General features: G+C 42.9%; 1 protein-coding gene across 1 annotated transcript in view; it reads right to left on the reverse strand.

Moving 5' to 3' along the window:
• Positions 1-422: 422 nt before the first annotated feature.
• Positions 423-20369, reverse strand: part of ABAT (4-aminobutyrate aminotransferase) — a 252910-nt gene continuing 232963 nt past the window's right edge. The window contains exons 12-16 of the mRNA XM_082261300.1: positions 19615-19752; positions 16327-16494; positions 13061-13207; positions 6094-6205; positions 423-908 (exon numbers count right to left, since the gene is read on the reverse strand). Coding sequence (XP_082117426.1) covers positions 787-908; positions 6094-6205; positions 13061-13207; positions 16327-16494; positions 19615-19752 — 687 coding nt within the window. The 3' untranslated portion in view covers positions 423-786. The remainder of the gene's footprint in view (positions 909-6093; positions 6206-13060; positions 13208-16326; positions 16495-19614; positions 19753-20369) is intronic.

A 20369-nucleotide genomic window follows, 5' to 3' on the forward strand; every position in this document is an offset into this window, starting at 1 on the left:
AATAAATGCTTTGGAGAGCAAAGCACAGAATACCGATAAAAACAATTAAGAATGGCTGAAAGATACTTGTCTGTATGACTGATGTTCTTTATGGCGATTATGTAGAGGATTTCATATGCAAAGGTCTAGCAAAGGGAAATAGGTCACATATAATTAAAGACGATTTGATTTTTTTTCTCTATACCATAACATGCAAATCTATTTAATGTGGGGTCATTTATCTAGTGCTACTCGAACAGGATGCCATTTCTAATCTAATTATAAATCCAATGTAGACAACTAATCTCACAGAACCAGACACTCACACTGTGGGGACAATAAATGGTGTAAGGCGGGCCAAAAAATTCTACCATTTTTCCTAATCCTTAACACTTACATTGATAAAACAACACATACACTGAACCTGCATTGTGAAACTGACACTCTCAAAGCAATAAAGGTAATTGAATGGGAGAAAGAAAAATAATTTCACAGTCTCTTTGTTACACAACATCTTCATTATTATACAGTATTAATAAGTACTTTGTATTGAATTTTTTTATTTTGATAACATCCCTGAACACTATATCCTGTACACTAGAAAAAAATGTGTTTTCCCATGAAAATAGGCATTGCAGGGCATTAAAACGGATTTGTATGGGAACACTGTTTTGGCTCAGGAGCAAAAATATTCTTCCTTCGCTAAAGTTACACCTGAACTGTGTGTATACAGTAGTAGAGATTAATAAAAAAACAGATTGCATGATCTCCTTCCTTTTGAGTAAGGCAGCTCAGCTGAATCAGTTTCTACTTGAAATCCCTCAGGATGTCATTGAAGATGTTCAAGAACAGATGTGCATGGTGCTCTTTGAAGACCAAGGTTGGCCTAAAGCGGATAGATCGGTCACCACAACCTCCAAGTACAACACCTGAGAGGAGAAAACGATCATTAGTATATTCCTGCTTCTGTGCAGTTTAGAACATTGCATGTTAACAGTTTGTATCATTTAGCCCCCATTCACACCGGTGTGACTTATGTGGTTTGAAAGTTTAAAATCACATGACAAGTCACATCCTATTTGTGCCTATGGCACCATTCAAATTGGTGCAACTCCGACTGCACAGATTTGCAAAAAGTTCCTGCACTATTTTTGGCGATTTCACTGACCGGCAGCATTGAAATCACGCTAAAGTATCGCGATTTCAAATTCGTATTCAGTGTGAACAGACTGTAAAGGAAACCTCTCATTAGCAGAAACACCGACCTCGCCTACTGTAATGCTAGTTGCCTGCCCATCATAATGATCCAATAGCTTTAATATTTTTTATCAATCACAAGCCTAAAAGAAGTATGCAGATCAGGAGTTTGGACCACTCTTATCACCAGGCACATACTAAGTCTGAAAAATATATATTTAAAAAAAGCCATAAATATTGAAGGCAGCCACAGCCAAGCAAATCGTGTTTTCAGGATATGTGCAAAAATGTTGTGCTGTTCCTTTAAATCTTGTGATAAAGAAAATAAATGCAATGTGAACAAAATGTTTCTTTAAATGCTGCAGTGCTTGGCTGCACATGTATCACTTAGTGCTAAATACCAGTGTAAACCACAATGAAGTGCAAATATAACTAAATATCAATAAAATTATGTGAAGAATAGAAAGGAGCAAAATTATACAATCCACTGAAAGATATCAATATAAACCACAACGAAGTGCATATGCTATTGAGTGCAAATAGATGTGAAAAATAAATATACATGAAAACATGCACAAAAAAACAAACATAGTCCACTGAAAAGTGCCAATTGAAGAGTGCTCTACGTTCCACGATGCGAAAAATCCACAGGTGCTCTACAGTGAGGTGCTCCTCATTGGAAGTTGATGGTCTGTTACCACAGAGTGCTCTGTGCTCCACCATGCAAAAAGTCCATAGGGGCTCTTCTTATTGGGAGTGGATGGTCTTATACCACAGTGTATTGATCCCGATTACAGAGATCAAAGAAAGCCTGCAAGGAGTCTCCTGGGTGCTGATGTCAATAGACCCAAATATCCACTCCATGCATCAAATGGAATAAGCTCATCATATGACCAAACATGAAATAGGGAGAAGCCTCACAGTGTGAATCCGTAAAAATACATATGACCAAACATGAAATAGGGAGAAGCCTCACAGTGTGAATCCGTAAAAAATAATTATTAAAAACAGATTTACACTTATGAGAAAGCAGAAAAATCAAGCATGAAAAAAGCTGGCCACGGTGTCACCAGTCTATTTAGCCATAAAGACATCACACATGCTCTCCATTCGACGCATTTTATAAAAAAAAAATAAACGTCGTCTTCTAGGATTGGAGACATTTTAATTTTTTTTGTTCATGCTCGATTTTACTGCTTTCTCATATGTGTACATCGGTTTCTGTTTTAATAAATTGTTTTTACGGATGCACACTTTTGAGGCTTCTCCCTATTTCATGTTTGGCCATATGATGAGCTTATTCAATTTGATGCATGCAGTGGATATTTGGGTCTATTGACATCAGCACCCAGGAGACTCGTTGCAGGCTTTCTTTGATCTCTGTAATCGGGATCAATACACTGTGGTATAAGACCATCCACTCCCAATAAGTAGAGCCCCTATGGACTTTTTGCATGGTGGAGCACAGAGCACTCTTCAATTGGCACTTTTCAGTGGACTATATGTTTGTGCATGTTTTCATGTATATTTATTTTTTACATCAATTCATTTGCACTCAATAGCATATGCACTTTGCTGTGGTTTACATTGATATCTTTCAGTTGATTGTATGTTTTTGTGCATTTCTATTTTCACATCATTTTATTCATATTTTTTTTTTTTCACTTATACATTTTTTTATTAAGAGTTTGAGATAAGTCTGTACAACAAAAGTATACATTATAATCATGTAATTTAACAATGTAGGAAAAAGTAGGGTTCTTTTTAATACAAATATATAACAATCACAACCTCTTATCCCAATTTATCTGCAGTACCCTACTTCTATTCCTATATAGCCAACTTGTCTTCATGATAAAGCTACACATAGTACAGTCTCTTCCCACCCCAATTTTCCTTCTTTTATACCTGCATAAACAACCCTCAAAACCCCCCAAAAAAACAAAAAAAAAAAACCAGAGGGGAAGGTAAAAAAAAGAAAAGAGGGGGGGGGGGATATTGATCCCTTCCATTTCCTGGCGGGCAAATGTTACCTCTACCCAAAGAATAATATTTAATGCTTACATCATACTTCCATTCAATTTTTCAATCTAGTAGTGCTATACCTTCTCTCTATAAGATAAATAGATTCCATGCTCCCCACGTCTCTATATATTTTTCCCTCTTATGTTGAGCTGTCATTACTAAATCCTCCATTTTGTTTATCTCCCCTATTTTCCGAACCCAACCTGCTATTGTTGGAGATGTTTGTTTTTTCCAGTTAAGGGGTATACAAAGTCTGGCCGCATTTGCAAGAGGACATATTACCGATTCTCTATATTTCCTCATTGATGAGTTATTTAGTTGAAGAAAAAAAGACGGATCTTCCGGAATCTCAACTTCTGTAAACTTTTGCATGATCACTCTAACCTTTTTCCAAAAGTCTGTCAATTTGGGGCAAGACCAAAAAATATGGATTAATGTGCCCTCTTCTACCGAGCAGCGCCAGCATCGATCCGAGTTATTAATCGAGATTTTGTGTAATTTATATGGAGTGTAATACCACCTTGTCAATGTTTTAAAATCTGTTTCTTGATATTTAGTACATATAGAGGATTTATGGACAAGGTTGATCATACTCTGACGCTGCTCCGGTGAGAAGGCACGAGACAACTCCCTCTCCCATTTGTCAAAATAAGATAATTGATATTGCCTTTCAGGTGTATTTATCAGATCATATATTTTGGATATCATGTGATAAATGTTTCCTGCATCTGAGCAGTATCTTTCAAAGGTTGTCAATTGACGGTTATAATTCTGAGGGTTAGGGATTGAGCGAAGAAAATGTGATAATTAAAGTGCGTTCCAGAAGGGAAGCCTAAAAACATTCATCTCATTCATTAATGTCTCCAGAGAAGGCCATTTATCTTCCCTTAAGAAATGTACGGCTTGGAAAGGACCTGTCATACTGAGAGATCTAAAAGATTGTGCCTCCATGCCTATGGGAAATTTTGGGTTCCCCAAAATTGGGAGTAATGGCGAATCATATGTAGATAAAGAATTCTGGAAGCATAGTTGTGAGCAAATTTGTTACGTCGTACCAATTAACTGATGTGATTTCAACTCTGAGTTTGTGATTTCAACTCTGAGTTGAAATCACATTTTATTCATATTTAGTTATATTTGCACTTCATTGGGTTTTACACTGGTATTTAGCATTAAGTGATACGTGCGCAGCCAAGCACTGCAGCATTTAAAAGTAACATTTAGTTCACATTGCATTTATTTTCTTTTATAAGATTTAAAGGAATAACGCACCATTTTTGCACATATTTATTACCCCACCCCCCCTTCCAGGATTGGGGTTGCAGCAGTTCCCCTAAAAGGTCAGCGCAGATTTATTTTTGTTTTTTTGAGTATTTTCAGGATGCCCAGCAATGGCAGCCCCTATTTTTACTCTCATGACTGGTATCCTTTAAAGTACATAAAAATATGGAACTGGACAAGATTTAAACTGCTTAAATACTTTTCATGTGACTTTAAAGTTGAACTAAACCAAATAAATTTTCGGTTTCCCAAAACAGTTGCAATCAATGTATGCCATGAATATTTACTGCCACGGTTGCTTATGTGTTTAACTACACTCTCAAGCCATTAAATAACTGGTGTCATAACTGATTACATGTGCAACACTATGGCAACTGCAGATCAAACACTAAGATGACAGCTTTCTTCGCTGTAAAGGATAGGAGGGCTTAGTTTCACTTTAGATTTCAACTACCCTATTTTAAAATCACCAGAGATGGGAAGGTATTACTGGACAGGTTTAACAATTTTGACGATTATCTATTCTTCTCAATCAGATAAACTAACAGTACTTGGGCAATATGTGCTTGCATAAAAATGTAGAAATCTAGCCATAGCCTGATGGTGAGAGTTTACATGCATGTCTGACCAAGCTCTATAGTCACTTTAAGGCTTTCTACTGTACATATGAAAAGTGTGTACAGCAAGCTTTTGTAAAGCTTTCAAGCACCTTGAATCAATCATTTTTCCCCACTTTCCTGAAAACAGACCTTGTCTTTTTATTCACCTCTAACACTACAAACATTGGGGGAAGCCTTACAAGTCTCCAACCAATGTTGATACTGATCTTTCCTGGCCCCTTTCAGAACCTTGGCTGATGAGCTGTGAGTGGCTTTGTTGGTTCGGAAGGTGTTGGAGGAGCATAAATGAATATGGTATAAATTTTCAGCACAGCAGGCTTTTTTATTTTTAGGAAAATAAAGGCTAGAATATATGCGAGTATATGTATATATGTGAACCCTGTAACCAGAAATGTTTATCTTAATAGACATGGGTTGGTGACCGGGTCACTTTCAAGCAAATGTTTTTGTTTTTTCACAAACCTATTTTTCTGCATCGCAGAGCTGAATGGTCAAGACCATGCATGCTTGGAAATGAAAGAATACATTACTTCCAAAATTGTATTCTGTCTTTAGCAACCTATTGGTTTTTCGATACGAGACTAGCATGCAAAAAAAACAAACAAAAAAAAAAACGGATGATCATTCCTCCGCTATTCTTTTTGTGTGCACCGGGCTTCACTCTGATGCAGCTGTGCATGGTAGCCAATCGGCTTCTAACTTCAGCTTGTACCTGGAAGCTGATTGGTTTCTATGCAGAGCATCCTATAAAAGACCTGTAACTGCTGCTCTTTCTGCTTGGTCCACCCCCATGTACTGTTCTGCAGGCAGCCCGCATTGGTTGGACCTGCTGGGTGCCTTCCAAACTTCTGTTATCTGCTTTATGTAGTACAGTACTGATTGCACTGCTACAATAAGGTGGTTAACATTACTATATTGAATGGTCAGTCCACTCTAAACCAGAATTTTCAAATAAAAAGGTACATCGTCTGGAGAAATAATGTCAACTTACCTTTATTTCTTGCTTGTGATATTAACTTAACACGAGTTGCATCATTTGGAGCGTCGAAAGCACAGAATGTCCCTCTACCTCTAGCTCTGCTCACAAGATGTGGATACCGGGACTGCAAGAAATGGCATATACTTCTAATTATTTCACCTTCTAAGATCAGGGCTTAATCATTTCAGTTGAAAATGCAATAAAATAATTGCCAGATAACAAGGTTTAAATACTTGCTGTCCTCCCACAATAGTTTTACAGTGGGGGAGCGGCACAGGTGAGCCTGACAATGTATCTGTACATTGCCGGCTTGCTTCCGGGTACGGGGCACAAGCCCCTGTGCTGTGACTGGACATAGCACAAGTCTGGCAGCTGATTTCAGTCAATGATTTTAGCTGAAGTCAGCTCATCAGCTGTGGCCAGGCACACACAGAGTTCTGCGTTTACAAAAACACAGAACTCTGTGAAATGTGAACAGCAATCTGGCCGTTTCTTCTCCCTGCCAAGCACAGAGAAGAAACAGACAGATAGCAAAGTAAAAACAGAACACATTACACATTCTTAGGCACATAGTTAACCCCTTATTTGCCCCCTAGATGTTAGGCCCTTCCTAGCCAGTGTCATTATTACAATGTCAGTATTATCACTGATCACTATTAGTGTCACTAGCAATGTCAGTGTCAGTGACCCTCACAGATAGTGTCTGCTAGTGACAGCTTTCCCGCCACCCTATCACAGTACCACTATAAGTCTCTGATCACCGCCTTTACAGTATAGCGTCTATAGTTGCAGAAATTCCAGTATATATACCATAGGTTGTAAACGCTATAACTTTTGCATAAACCAATTATTTTACACTTATTGGGATTTTTGTCTCCCAAGACATGTAGCAGAATACATTTTGGCCTCAATTTATGAAGAAAATTGTATTTTTGACTTACTGCAAAATCAATTGCTCTGAGTTCATTGATGGACACAACTTCTCCACTAGGCAGAAAAAAGACTTTGCTACACCTATGGGCAGTCCCAGGTGGTATACTACCCTTCTCTGCCATAGGTAATCAGTTTAGTAGCAAGCAGTATTGGAAGTATCAGAACTCCATAGAGGGGTGGGTGCTCAATTTTCTCTTTCGCTCATCGACAGACACAGCGTTCCATAAATCATAACTAGTGGGATGTCCAAAGCAGTGCAAAAAGGAAAATGAGTTGTGGGGAAAAAAACCCACAGCTTAACATAGCAGCCCTTAACCAGGACACAAGAGCCTTACCGGGAAACAGGAACCCCGTCGGAAAAATAACGTTTTAAAGAAAAAAAACACCCCTTAAGGAGGGAACAGCCCCTCTTAAACAGCAGCCTGCAAAACTTTGCAGGTGAAAGAAGCATCCGCAGATGCCAAAGAATCTACCCTATAGGATTTCATGAAGGTATGCATGGACAACCAAGTGGCCGCCTGGCAAACTTCAAGCCTGATGAGGGAAGGCCCAAGAAGCACTCAGCGCCCGAGTAGAATGCGTGGTGGCAGGGAAAGGTGGAAACCTGACCTTTAATGGAATAGGCCTGAGTCACCGTCTATCTGATCCATCTGGAGATGGTAGCTGAAGAAGCGGCCAGCCCTTTTCTTGTCCAAGACCATATAAAGGGAGTCTGACGTCAGAAAGGACTCAGTAGCTGCCAGATACACCCGAATCGCACGAACCACATCTAAGGTATGCAAAGCAAATTCCTTGGGATGAGCCGGCTTGGGACGCAAGGAAGGCAACACATGTCCTCATTCAAATGGAAGTCAGAGACAAATTTGGGCAGGAATGATGGACAGGGACGAAGAACCACTTTATCCCTATGGACCACTAAATAGGGACTGTGACAGGATAATGCCGCCAATTCCGATACCAAGTGGACCGAGGTAATAGCCACCAAGAATGTCACCGTCTGGGATAACGTAGGCAAGGGAAATGTGGCTAGGGGTCGCTGAAAAAAAGATTGCCGAGGCAGACACCTGGCCCTTGATGGTACTCAAGGCTAACTTCTGGGAAAGGTTAAGAACCCAGGCACAGAAAAGGATCGAGAAAGAGCGCCAATCGACTCACACCAAGAAATGTACGCTTTCCATGTACGATGGTATATCTTGCTGGAGGACTACTTCCTTGCCTTCACTATAGCAGAGATCACTGATCCAGACAGATCTCTATCTCTCAGTACCTGGCTTTCAATAGCGAAGTCATTAAAACCAGCTGTAAAGCTGGATGGTAGATTAGTCCTTGAGGCAACTGGACTTCTTTGAGAGGAAGCCCCCAAGAGACGTTTACAGCTACCAGGATGATTGAAGATCTTCGCTCTTGATTCCTCTCTGGAACTGTGGAAGAAGCCTTAGCTGAGAATGATACTGGCCTTACCGTGGCCCTTGGACGCACGAGGCGTCTGTCAGAGGACCCCATGACCTCGTCACGAACGTCTGTATCCTCCTGTGGAGCCGAACCTGCTAAAGGAGCTGCATGTAGGACTGTGCAAACAGAACTGTGTTGAAGGTGGATACCATCAGACTCAGAACCTGTATGAAAATCGGGGGAGAGAACTGTCTGTGTGACAGCAGCCGGTGAATCATGACCTGTGGTTCCTGAAATTTCAACAGAGGAAGGACCACCCTGGTCAAAATTATAATCAGACCTAAGTAAATCAATTCCCTGGACAGGGATAGGGGGGGACCTTAGGTAGTTCAGACATCATCTGAGCCTTTGCAGGAATTAAATCCGCACAAGGAGACACAGGATCTAAAAAAACCTGAAAAGAACAAGCTTTGCAACCCCTTTCTGGGTACCCCCAAAATAATCATTTTGTGGATCCCCTTGGCGCTTATGAAAGAGGTCCTAGAGGCCGGACACCAGCAAAAATGTCCTCCCACCCGATAATGGATCTGGGCAGACCTTCATGCTGAAGGGGTCTTGTCTGTAAAAGAAACATTTTGTGGAACCTGCGGGTCCGGAGAAGTTAGCTCTAGGCTTACCAGACCAAGGATGCTTGGAACTTCCCGGGGAAGATTTGAAAGATGTATTTCCCTTATTCTCCGTCCCAGAAGCACAAAATAATTTTATATTTACTGAGAAAGAGTGCCCCCGTCTGCGACGAGGCTCCTTCCCTTTCCTAGACTATGGCAGGAAGGTACCCTCACCCCCCCCCCCCCCCGTGATACTCTTAACGATGTCATCCAGGGTAGCCCCAAACAGGCGATCGCCTTGAAAGGGCAGATCAATGAGGTTTTTCTTAGAGGCTTGGCCTGCAGACCAATTCTTAAGCCACAGCATGCGCCTAATCACCACCGCTAAAACTAATTTTGGACAACAGAGGAGCTGTGTCCACAGCTGCACCACAAAAACTGCAGCCCATGGACCAACTGGTTCACTAAATCAACATAAGCAGCTGGGACCTCCTCACCCCCTAGGCCTTGGCGCAAAAGCTTGGCCAATTCAGTTAGGGTCTGAGACACCAGGGCTGAGCAAAAACTGGCCGCAATGCCGAACCAGCCATAGTAAACATGCTGCGCGCCACAGCCTCCGCTTTGTCAGCCGGGTCCTTAAAAGGATGGGGATTCCTTTATTTAACCTGGAAACAGGAGGGTCCACCACTGGTGGACTAGCCCATTTTTTTAAAAAAAGTTACTCCATAAAAGGGTAATGTACAGCAAAACTTTGGGGACTACAATGGGTAATTTTGGCTGTTCCCATTCCTTACAGGAAAACCTATCAAAATAAGGCACATAAGGAAACACCTGTGGAGTACGATGCGACTTGTGAGTACCAAACGACACAGCCACGTCCGTGCCTACATCAGCCGCATCCTCCATTTGTAAAGTTTCACGCACTGCAGTGATAAGTGCATCTACCAGCACTTTTTAATTCACTGCTGCGACCATGGAGAAATCATCCTATCGAATGGATCAGGGGGTGTGATATTAAATCCCCTTGGACAGGCCACGTCCACAGCGGCATCAGGCTCAGAATCAGATGAAACAGCCTGAGCAGGGGAAGGTAGGGGACCGACAGGAGGAGCGTGGAGAATTCAAACCCATCATCATCATGGACGCTATCCCTGTTCATACGTCCTGGGCACAGGAAGAGGAAACTAAGGAGGAAGAGGAGGAGCTTCAGCAGCTTCCCAGACGAAGGGGAAATGGCCCCGTGACATCATCTGTTTACACAAACATGGCTGCCAACCAGAGACCAGCCAGACTAAAGGGAAAATGGCCCCCGTGACATCATCCGACTACACAAACATGGCTGCCAACCAGAGAACAGCCAGAATAAAGGGAAAATGGCCCCCGTGACATCATCCGACTACACAAACATGGCCGCCAACCAGAGACCAGCCAGACTAAGGGAAAATAAACACCATCAGCTACAAACACTGAAGCATGCTACCAGGATCTTTCCTGCCCCCTCTGCAAGGGAACCCCCTCTGAAAGTAGGACACATATTCAATAAAGCCTAATAATGGTGCCAGTTTACGCAGTTATAAAGCCTAGTGCTGGAGCCAGCTTACGCAGTAATAAAACCTAGTATTGGTGCCAGTTTACACAATATTAAAGCCTAGTATTGATGCCAGTTTACGCAGTAATAAAGCCTAGAATTTATGCCATGCTCTCAGTGCGGAGGAGGTAGGGAAGAATAGTAGACCTGCCAACCACAGTGATGAAAATGTTAAAGCTAGCCGCGATCGTGGCGGCGGTCTTAATACTTCTATCAACTTCATGGGAGATCTTTAGGATTTCCCCGTGGGTCTCCTGGTGTGTTACAGTACAGCACACCTCTCAATCTGGGACTCCTTCGCTCCGCCACACACCGCAACGAAACGAAGGGGGAAGGCTGCTACAGTGCACCTCTCTATCTGGGACTCGTGCCCTACAGCAGGGGTGTCTAACCTTTTGAGGAGTGAGGTCCACTTTAGCGACTTGGTAACCGGTCGCGGGCCAAAATGAGCAGAGCGGGCAGATGACAGGTCTGTGTCCACTCAGCATATGCAGAACAGACATGGAAACAGCCCCTTCTACTCTATGCCCCCTCCGATCCGATCAGACAGAAGGGGACAAATCCCATTCTGTTTTTTTAAGTGGATCAGATTGGAGACAGGTGGGTGTAAACAGACGTTTACATCTGTCGCTCAATAGAGGTAAATGGAGGGTCTGATTGGGTCCACCTGAAAAAAAAAACAGGTGGGCCTGATTGGACCGATGGTGTGAATGAGGCTTAAGGCTGCTTTAACACGGATGCACTGCAGCTTACCTGAACCTCAATCTTCACTTCTTCCTCAGGATTCCTGCAGGTATCACTGGCTGCTGCTGTTCCCCAGGCAGGTATAGCTGATGGCTGCTGCTGGCTGTCCTCCAGGGCTGATACTGCTGGTGGGTACTTCTAGCGGGTACCACTGGTGGGTTCAGCTGGCTGGTACTGCTGGTAAGTACTGTTGGCGGGTACTGGCGGTTACTGCTGGCGAGTACTGCTGGCAGTAGAGAGCAGAGCCTCTGCTTCCTGTATCTCTCCTGTGCCCTGTCACAGGCAGAGTGCATTTGATATCACTCCGCCTGTTACAGGAGCCAGAACTATACAGGAAGCAGCGGCTCTGCTTCCTCTAGTGCGGCTCCATTATTTACACTGATGCTCGGGGATGGCGGGTCAGGAGCCCACAATCTGGGTTTACCAACCCGCCATCCCAGAGCAGAAAGCAGCCAGGATCCAGTTAGGGGGCACAACATAATGTTGGGGTGGGGGGCCATGGCTCCCTCTGCCCCCTCCCCCCCCCAGTGACGACTAAACTTACATCAGATCAACTTAACCACTTTAAGACTGGGCCTATTTTTGACACTTGATGTTTACAAGCTAAAATCAGTTTTTTTTGCTAGAAAACAACTTAGAACCCCCAAACATATATTTTTTTAGCAGAGACACTAGAGAATAAAATAGAGATTGTTGCAATATTTTTTATCACACCGTATTTGCGCAGCGGTCTTCCAAACGCTTTTTTTTTGGGGAAAAAGTTCACTTTTTTAAAATAAAAAATAAGAAAACAGTAATAAAGTTAGCCCAATTTTTTTCCATAATATGAAAGATAATGTTACGCTGAGTAAATAGATACTCAACATGTCATGCTTCAAAACTGCACACGCTCGCGGAATGATGACAAACATTGGTACTTAAAAATCCCCAAAGGCGACAGTTTAAAACTTTCTACAGGTTAGCAGCTTAGAGTTACAGAGGAGGTCTAGGGCTCATATTATTGCTCTCGCTCCAACGATCTCAGCGATACCTCATGTGTGGTTTGAACACCGTTTACATATGTGGGCGGGAATTGCGTATGCGTTCGCTTTTGCACGCTAACAGGGACAGGGAGCTTTCATTTTTTTTTCCTATTTCTTTTATTTTTACACAGTTTTTAAAAGAAAAAAAAATGTGATCATTTTTTTTCCTATTACAAGGAATTTGTAAACATCCCTTGTAATACAAATAGGCATGACAGGTCTTCTTTATTGTGAGATCTGGCGTCAAACTACACTAAAAAAGAAAAAAAAACATTTTTGAAAAAAAATTGGCCCTTTAAACCGATTGCTAGGCAACGACGTTTGACGTCGCTCTGGTCCTCCAAGTCCACAGAGTCGAGTGGGGGCCATCTTACCCTCACTCATTCCTGTCTGAGGATCCGGGGCCGGATAGTTTTTCCCCGCTGCCAGCAGGGGAAAACGGCTGGGACACGGCGGCAGGGCACCTCTTCCGCCTCACCGTAAGAGTGATCCCACAGCGAATCCGCCGCTGGGACCACCCTTATCTGAAAGCCAATCGCCCGCCATTGAATAAAATACCAGTATTTAGCGTCAAAGGACCGATGTAAATCGACGGCGGGTGGTAGGTGGATGGTTAAAGAGTTCAGGATTTGTGAGTATTGATATAACAGCAAACTATAGACAGATGTAATATAAAAATAATTAAAGATTACCTGGATATCCAGAATGCCATCTAAGAGAACTTTTCCAGCTTGGACAGCGTTGTTTAAGAGATCCTCTCGCTTTATGACATTTAAAACTTCAGCCAACAGAATTGTTTTGGAGGGGTCACCAAGCCAGGTGTTGAAAATTCGGTAAGGCTTACGAAGTGGAAAAATAAATCCAATTAGCAGTCATGTTGCACGATTCTGACATTTTCAGTTTAATAATCTCACTTTTTTCCAATTGGTAGGGCATAATTGACAGTGCTAAATGTGAACAGTTTAAACACCCGAGTTACAAGAACTAATAGTAGTAAAATCAATAAGGAGTAAAAAGTAAAATGTGTTTGCTGGAATCAGGATGCGGGCCTAGAGGTCATAGAAGCTTATTTAGTACACAATTTCGATACGAGCACCACTGTTTTTTATTCCTATAGGCTGACAAATGCACAAGAAAAATGTCAAAAAATCTAGTTTTCTCTATCGTTCATTGATCGACGCAGTCTCTGATGCATATCAGTAGGGATGTCCCAAAGCAGTGCCATAAAAATGAGGGGTGGGAACAGCAGAAAAAAACAAGTCCCCAAGGCTAAACATAGCCAACCAGGCATCATGGGTCTCATCAGAAAAACAAGATGAGGCCCACATGAAACAAACAGTAAACACCCTCAAGGAAGGCCAAAAAGCCCCCTAAACAGAAGCCTGCAAAACTTTGCGGCCAAAAGAGGCATCTGCAGATGCCAGCACATCCACCTTATAAAATTTGGAAAAGGTTTGAACAGACGACCAGGTAGCCACCAGATAGCCACCTTGCAAACCTGAAGCACAGATGCCTGATGGTAAAAAGCCCAGGAAGCACCAAGCACTCGAGTAGAATGGTGGAACCTGACCCAATTGACTAAGCCTGCACCACTGTCTGTCTGATCCATCTGGAAATAATCGCAGCAAACACAGGCAGCCCTGGAAACCACCTTCGGAAGGAAGGACGGATCCAGACAAAGCACCGCTTTATCCCTGTGAACCACCAGGTAGGGAGAACGACAAGACAATGCTGCCAGTTCCGACACCCTGCGCGCAGAAGTAATAGTCACCAAGAAGGCCACCTTCTGGGATAGGGTAAGCAGAGGAATCTCCTGAAGACTTTTGAAAGGAGGTTTCGGAAGAACCGACAGCACCAAATTAAGGTCCCAAGGTGGCAACAGAGGTCGCACCGGAGGTACTAAGTGTTGCACCCCCTGGATGAAGTTACGCACCAGGGAATGGGTGGCCAATGGCCTTTGGAAGAAAATTGCCAAGGCCAAAACCTGTCCCTTGATAGTACTCAAGGCCAACTTTTGATCTTGATCAACTCCCCACTGAAGGAAAGCCAATATCCGAGCCACCGAGTAAAAGCGACGGGGAGCCCCAAGAGACTCACACCACGCAATATAAGACTTCCACGTACGATGATAAATCTTCCCAGAAGTCATTTTCCTCGCTTTCAACAGCCAAGCCATCAAGCCAGTGACCATAAAGCAGGATGGAAGATTGGTCACTGAGACAGTAAATCCTCCCTGAGAGGAAGCCTCCAAGGAGCGTCTGCGACTAGCCTGACCAGGTCAGCGTACCAAGCTCGGCGAGGCCTGTCCGGAGCCACATAAATGACGGGAATCCCTTCCGCCTTGATCCTGTGAAGAAGTCTTGGCAGCAACTTGAGAGGAAGAAAGGAATACATCAGCTGATATTGACCCTACGGGGCCACCAGCGCATCTGCGGCATCTGCCAGAGGGTCTCGGGAACAGGACACAAACATCTGCACTTTACTGTTGATCTGTGACACCAACAGATCCACATCTGGAGTGCTCCAACGAAGGCACAACTGCTGGAACACATCCAAGAGACCACTCCCCTGCATTCAAGGCCTGTTAGATGAGGTAATCAGCCTGACAATTTTCCCCTCCTGGAATGTGAACAGCGGAGAGAGCTGGAACAAAGTGTTCGGCCCACTGAAGGATGCCTGCCACTTCCAAAGCCGCAAGGACACTTTTGGTGCCCCCATGGTGATTGACATAAGCCACGGCCGTGGCATTCTCCGATTGAATGTGCACTGGACAACCCTGCAGGTGCTCAGTCAAGTGGACTAGGCAAAGCCAGATCGCTCAGTAACCTGGACACTTCCAGGGACCAGACATCCTGCCGAGAACCCCTCCCCACCCGGACAGACTGGCATCCATGGTGACAATCATCCAATACACAGGGAGGAAGGATTTTCCTAGCTTGAGCATCGGGGACCGAAGCCACCATACAAGGGACTCTGATCACCTGGCTCAGCTGGATCTGGTTGTCCAGGGAACTTGGATTCTTTTTCCATTTGAGAAGGATTTCCTTCTAGAGGATCCTCGTGTGGAATTGAGTAAAGGAGACCGCCTCAAAGGACAACACCATCAGTCCCAGAACTCATACAGGTCCAAAGGGACGCCCGTTTGCTGGACAGCAACAGCTGAACTGCGGTCTGGAGTTTGACGTTTTTCCAGAGGAAGAAACACCCTGGCTGAGGACGGGTCCAAAGTCAGGACCAGATAGTCCAGTCTCATGGAAGGGCCCAATGATGACTTCTGAAGGTTCAGAATCCACCCGAACTCCTCCAGAGTTCTCATGGTGATCTCCAAATTTATTTCCAGCTCTGTAGAAGACTCCACCTGTAGAAGCAGATTGTCCAGGTAACCCAGGACCTATATCCCCCACTGCCGCAACAGCACCAGGACCGGAGCCAACACTCTTGTGAAGACCCGAGGAGCAGAAGGGAGACCAAAGGGTAACGCCACAAACTGATAGTGATCCTCTCCCACGGCAAAACTGAAAAACTGTTGGTGTCTTGCACATATTGGGATGTGAAGGTAGGCATCTTTGATGTCTATGGAGGCCAGGAAATCCCCCTGATGTAGGGAAGCCACCACTGTGCAAACTGATTCCATCTTGAATTTTTGAACTTGCACAAAGCAATTCAGTGCCTTCAGATCCAGGATCAGATGCACCTTGCCTTCCTTCCTGGTAACCGTAAACAGGTTTGAATAAAAACCCTACTGATATGCATCAGAGACTGCGTCCGTCAATGAACAATAGAGAAATTTATGTTTGTGAAATGACTATTTTGAAGAAATGTGGTTAAAGTAACCCTTAAATCATCGTAGTGAGTTAATCTCAATGTTTAAAATGGGAGCTGCTAACACACAGGATTATAGGTACTTCATAATACATTTTCTTTAGCACCTTTGGGTATTAATAGTCTGAATACTTACTGCATCAGGACGAAGTTCCTCTTTATAAAAAAACCCTCCTGTCATCATTTTCTTACTGAAAGAAACAACATCAGCTGGATCGTCCAAGCCCCAGTGTTCATGGGTCCAAAATTTGCCAGTTGCTCCTCCTCCAGTTTGAACCTCATCCACTAAAAATGCACATCCATGCTGTAAAGATTTAAGGATTAGGATGGATTAAAACACAAATAATGATGCAAATTTACTATTGCAAATACAGAAAACTGAAACAAATCTAATTTAAATTCATCAGTAATTATGAAAAGGAATTCTGGTATAAAAATATTCTTGTAGTGTGGGTAAATGTGGACATTTGATTTCTTCAGTATCCAAATGCTTCTAATTGGCAAGGCATTATACCTATAGTTGGCCAGATTTTTAAGTCTTTGACTGAACTGAAAGTCACAGTACAGTGACATAGGACGACCCAAAGTAATAGCTTGTAACTGATAATTGAGTTTTCTGTAACTCAACAGATAATTAGGGTTAAAGTAGAACTAAAGGCAAAACGTTTTTTAGATCGAGTAAGGGAGTTATAATTCCTGTTTTTTTGCCACCTGTGTCCCATTGGGAAGCTTTACCTTCACATCATGTCCCAAACCCAAAACAGGAAGGGAGTGGAAATCCCTACAAAATAAGGGAAAAACAAGTGTTCTAGTTGGAAGATTTCACCTCTATTCCTGTTCTGGGGAGAATTGGAAATTCCAGTTTTGCTTTCATTTTCATTCTTGATAATAACAATAAACAGAAGTAATTGACAGGGTGGATCTCGGGGCAGAGAAAACAAAAACTTGACAGGTGTTCCATTTGCTCTCCCCACTATCCAAAGCGAATATTAAAAAATCCTTTTTTAATTTCCTACTTTAACAAGCAGAATAAGATGCTTACTGTATATACTTAATGTTTTGGGTACTGGTAACAGGCAACATTTTACAGGATTACTGGGATTTGGAGATAACCAGTTCAAATTAAGTGTTCTGGTGAGTAAATGCATGTTATGCACTAGATTGAAATACATTTGGTTAACCAAGGGCGGCATTATGACAAGTTAATATACAAGGCTAGGACCTGTCCAAATAGAAATTGGATTTGCATGCATTTTAGCCCCTCCTCTAATTAAGGGATAATGGTTTTTATAGCTAACTGATACTCAATTGATACTATTATTACAAATGCCACAAAAGTATAAATGTCCCACAGACTAATAACCTAAATTGTGTGGGGTCTTCAGAAGATAATTATATGCAATGATACATGGACAGATCAAGAATACAAAGTATGCAAGTTTGATTCATATGACATTTAACTGAACTAGATTAGCATTCAATAATTTTCTTTTAGACTCTTACTTTAGAAGAGAAAGAGTTTGTAGTATGTTTTGTACGTCTTGTATGTACTGGAAAATCACATAGTTATAATTAATGTTTTGTTATGTAAACAATTTGTAACTTAAATAGGAGATTGCTCTAAGCCCCGGTTCACACTTATGCGATGCGGGAAGGCTGCGAATTTGCAGCCTGTTCCCGCATCGCAAACGCACCCCTGGCAGTTCACACTGCCATATGCGATACGCTGGGGGTGTCAATGTAATCTTAACGACACCCCCAGTTTGATCGCATATCGCAGTGCGATCTTGCAGTTCGCACAGGATCGGATCGCACAAGTGTGAACTGCTGTGCGATCCGATCCTGATGCAGCTGCAAAAAAGGGTCCTGTGCGTCTTTGCTGTGGGTGCGGTGCGAATTTAGCCATACAAAGTGTATGGCTAAACTCGCACCGCACAGCCGATCGCATGTAATAAGGGAGCAGTGCGCTCCGACATTACATGCGATCGCCGCAGCCGCATCAGTGTGAACCGGCACTTATAGTACGTGTGTGTCCTGTTCAAATCTAGGGCATTTTAGTACAAAAGGGTGGGGTGGGCAGCTTGATACTACAGTTTTACTGGTCAGACTTCAGACAGCATGGAAGGCTGCAGTCATCAGAAGAGGCAAGGACCTGCAGGAGGGCAGTGGGGCTACAGCTTAAAGGATGGGAGGATTTTATGTTATGTTAAATATTGAAATATGCACAGCGCACTTGCATACAAATTCGCCTGGTTGTTTGTCTTCCTCCAGCCCTGACAGATGGCTGTCCCTCGCCATCTTCTCCAGGTCTTCTTCAGGGTATCAGTCACTCCTTTTTGGCCTTTGGGCAGCCACTGCACGCAGAAATTACATAGTCCCAGAAGCCATCTCCATTCTTAGAGATATAGGGAATGGATTGAGAGAGAACACTTCCCTGTACATGTGCAGTGTACACTAGAAAAAAGTTTACAAGGAGATAGGGGGGAAGTATTCTTTTATCTTTTAGAGATGTCAGCATGGCAGAGATGCCCTCGTTTTTTTCTCCGTTCCCGTCTTGCCAATGTGGGGTGTTTCATCTCCCATTGCATTCCCCATAAACAAAAAGTCCAAGGGAAAGATTGGGGTCTGTTCAAAATGAAGTGGTAGGTGTGGCAGCTAGAAACTTCACCACAGAAATCTCACAACCACCAAAACACCTAATTAAACGCTAAAATTACAATTCTGAATTGGAGGATTTTCTAGTTAAAAGCTGAACTCAACCCAAAAGGGGAAGTTCCACTTTAAGGATTAGTCCCCCACTCCTCTTGCACAATTGGCACTTTTGAGGAGCGGGAGCAGGTACCAATTTTGACAGGTACTTGCTCCCACTTCTGTTCCGAACGCCACGGTGCTCGGAAACGGAAGTTCTCCTCCCTCCCCCCTTCAGTCTTCTGGGACACTGACAGGTCCCAGAAGACTGCATCCACCATTCAAGATGCGCAGTGCAGCTCACGCATGCGCAGTGGGCACCCGGCTGTGAAGATGCAAGCTGTCACACCCGGGTGCCCATAGTGAAGATACCGGCGCCGCCGAGGGAGGATGGAGGATGAAGACGACTGGGATGAGCTCACTGCTGGACCGTGAGTGGCTGTTTTTTTTTACAGGTGCCTGAAGAGCCTCTTTAATAAAAATTAAGGGAAAAACAGACCAGTTTCAGTAGATTGGTTTTGAAACTTTAGACATATTTATTGGAAATGGCACAGATTTTGATCTCTACAGGGTGGTTACCTCAACCTCTATAAAAAAACTGCAAAACCTTTACAATTTTATCTATGGATGTTAACAAAATACATTTACTTAAAGAGAATGATCTATGTTCATATTTGGATAAACAATAATAATAATAATAATAATAATAATAATAATAACTTGAAAGCTTTACAACCTTACGAGCAATATCTCTCAGTTTTCTAAAGAAGTCATCAGATGCATGGTTGTCTCCTCCTTCTGACTGGATTGGCTCTACAACAATTCCAGCAACGATTTTTTTCTTTTTCCTGTATTTTACAATCAAGTCTTCAACCTACATAAACACACAGAATGACAGTTTTTTTCTTTAAATTTGGATTGGCCTGTTATAATAAAACGTAAATGATCTTGAATAACATTTTTTTTAGCGGAATCAACTTTTTTTTTTCTCGATTTCCAGGAGTAGTAGGAGGTTAGGTTAAGGCTTGAGTTACATGAACACTTTTAGGTAGCTCGGCTGTGCTACCAAAATCACTAGAAAAGATATTCCAAGAGTAGGAATCCATTGTTTGATGTTCCCATTTTTTGTAAACTACACCAGGTAGCATCATTCAGTCCCTAATTGTCGCACAATGGTCCGCTTGTGAGCGACTCATTGCCACTGTAAGATAGATGTAGCTTACACCATAGAAACGCAAAATTGTCTGTGTGGCGCTAGTTTTAAGTTAGCTACATGCTTAACTGAAAGGCCACTCAGCAGCTGCAACATGCACAGTCCAAGCAAAACACAAGCTGTAAAGTATCTCCAGGAGTCCTGTAGCTACCAACAATTTACTGCCACAAGCAACCGTCTGCTCCTCATTGGCCACAATAGAAGTGTGCTCTAAAGTCCTAAGAGTTATGCTGCCAGATTACCTGCTCTGCTTTAGTGTCTGACCTTAGAAGTTGACT

The sequence above is a fragment of the Pelophylax lessonae genome (assembly GCF_965119305.1).
Source record: "Pelophylax lessonae genome assembly, chromosome: 6".
NCBI classification, from domain to species: domain Eukaryota; kingdom Metazoa; phylum Chordata; class Amphibia; order Anura; family Ranidae; genus Pelophylax; species Pelophylax lessonae.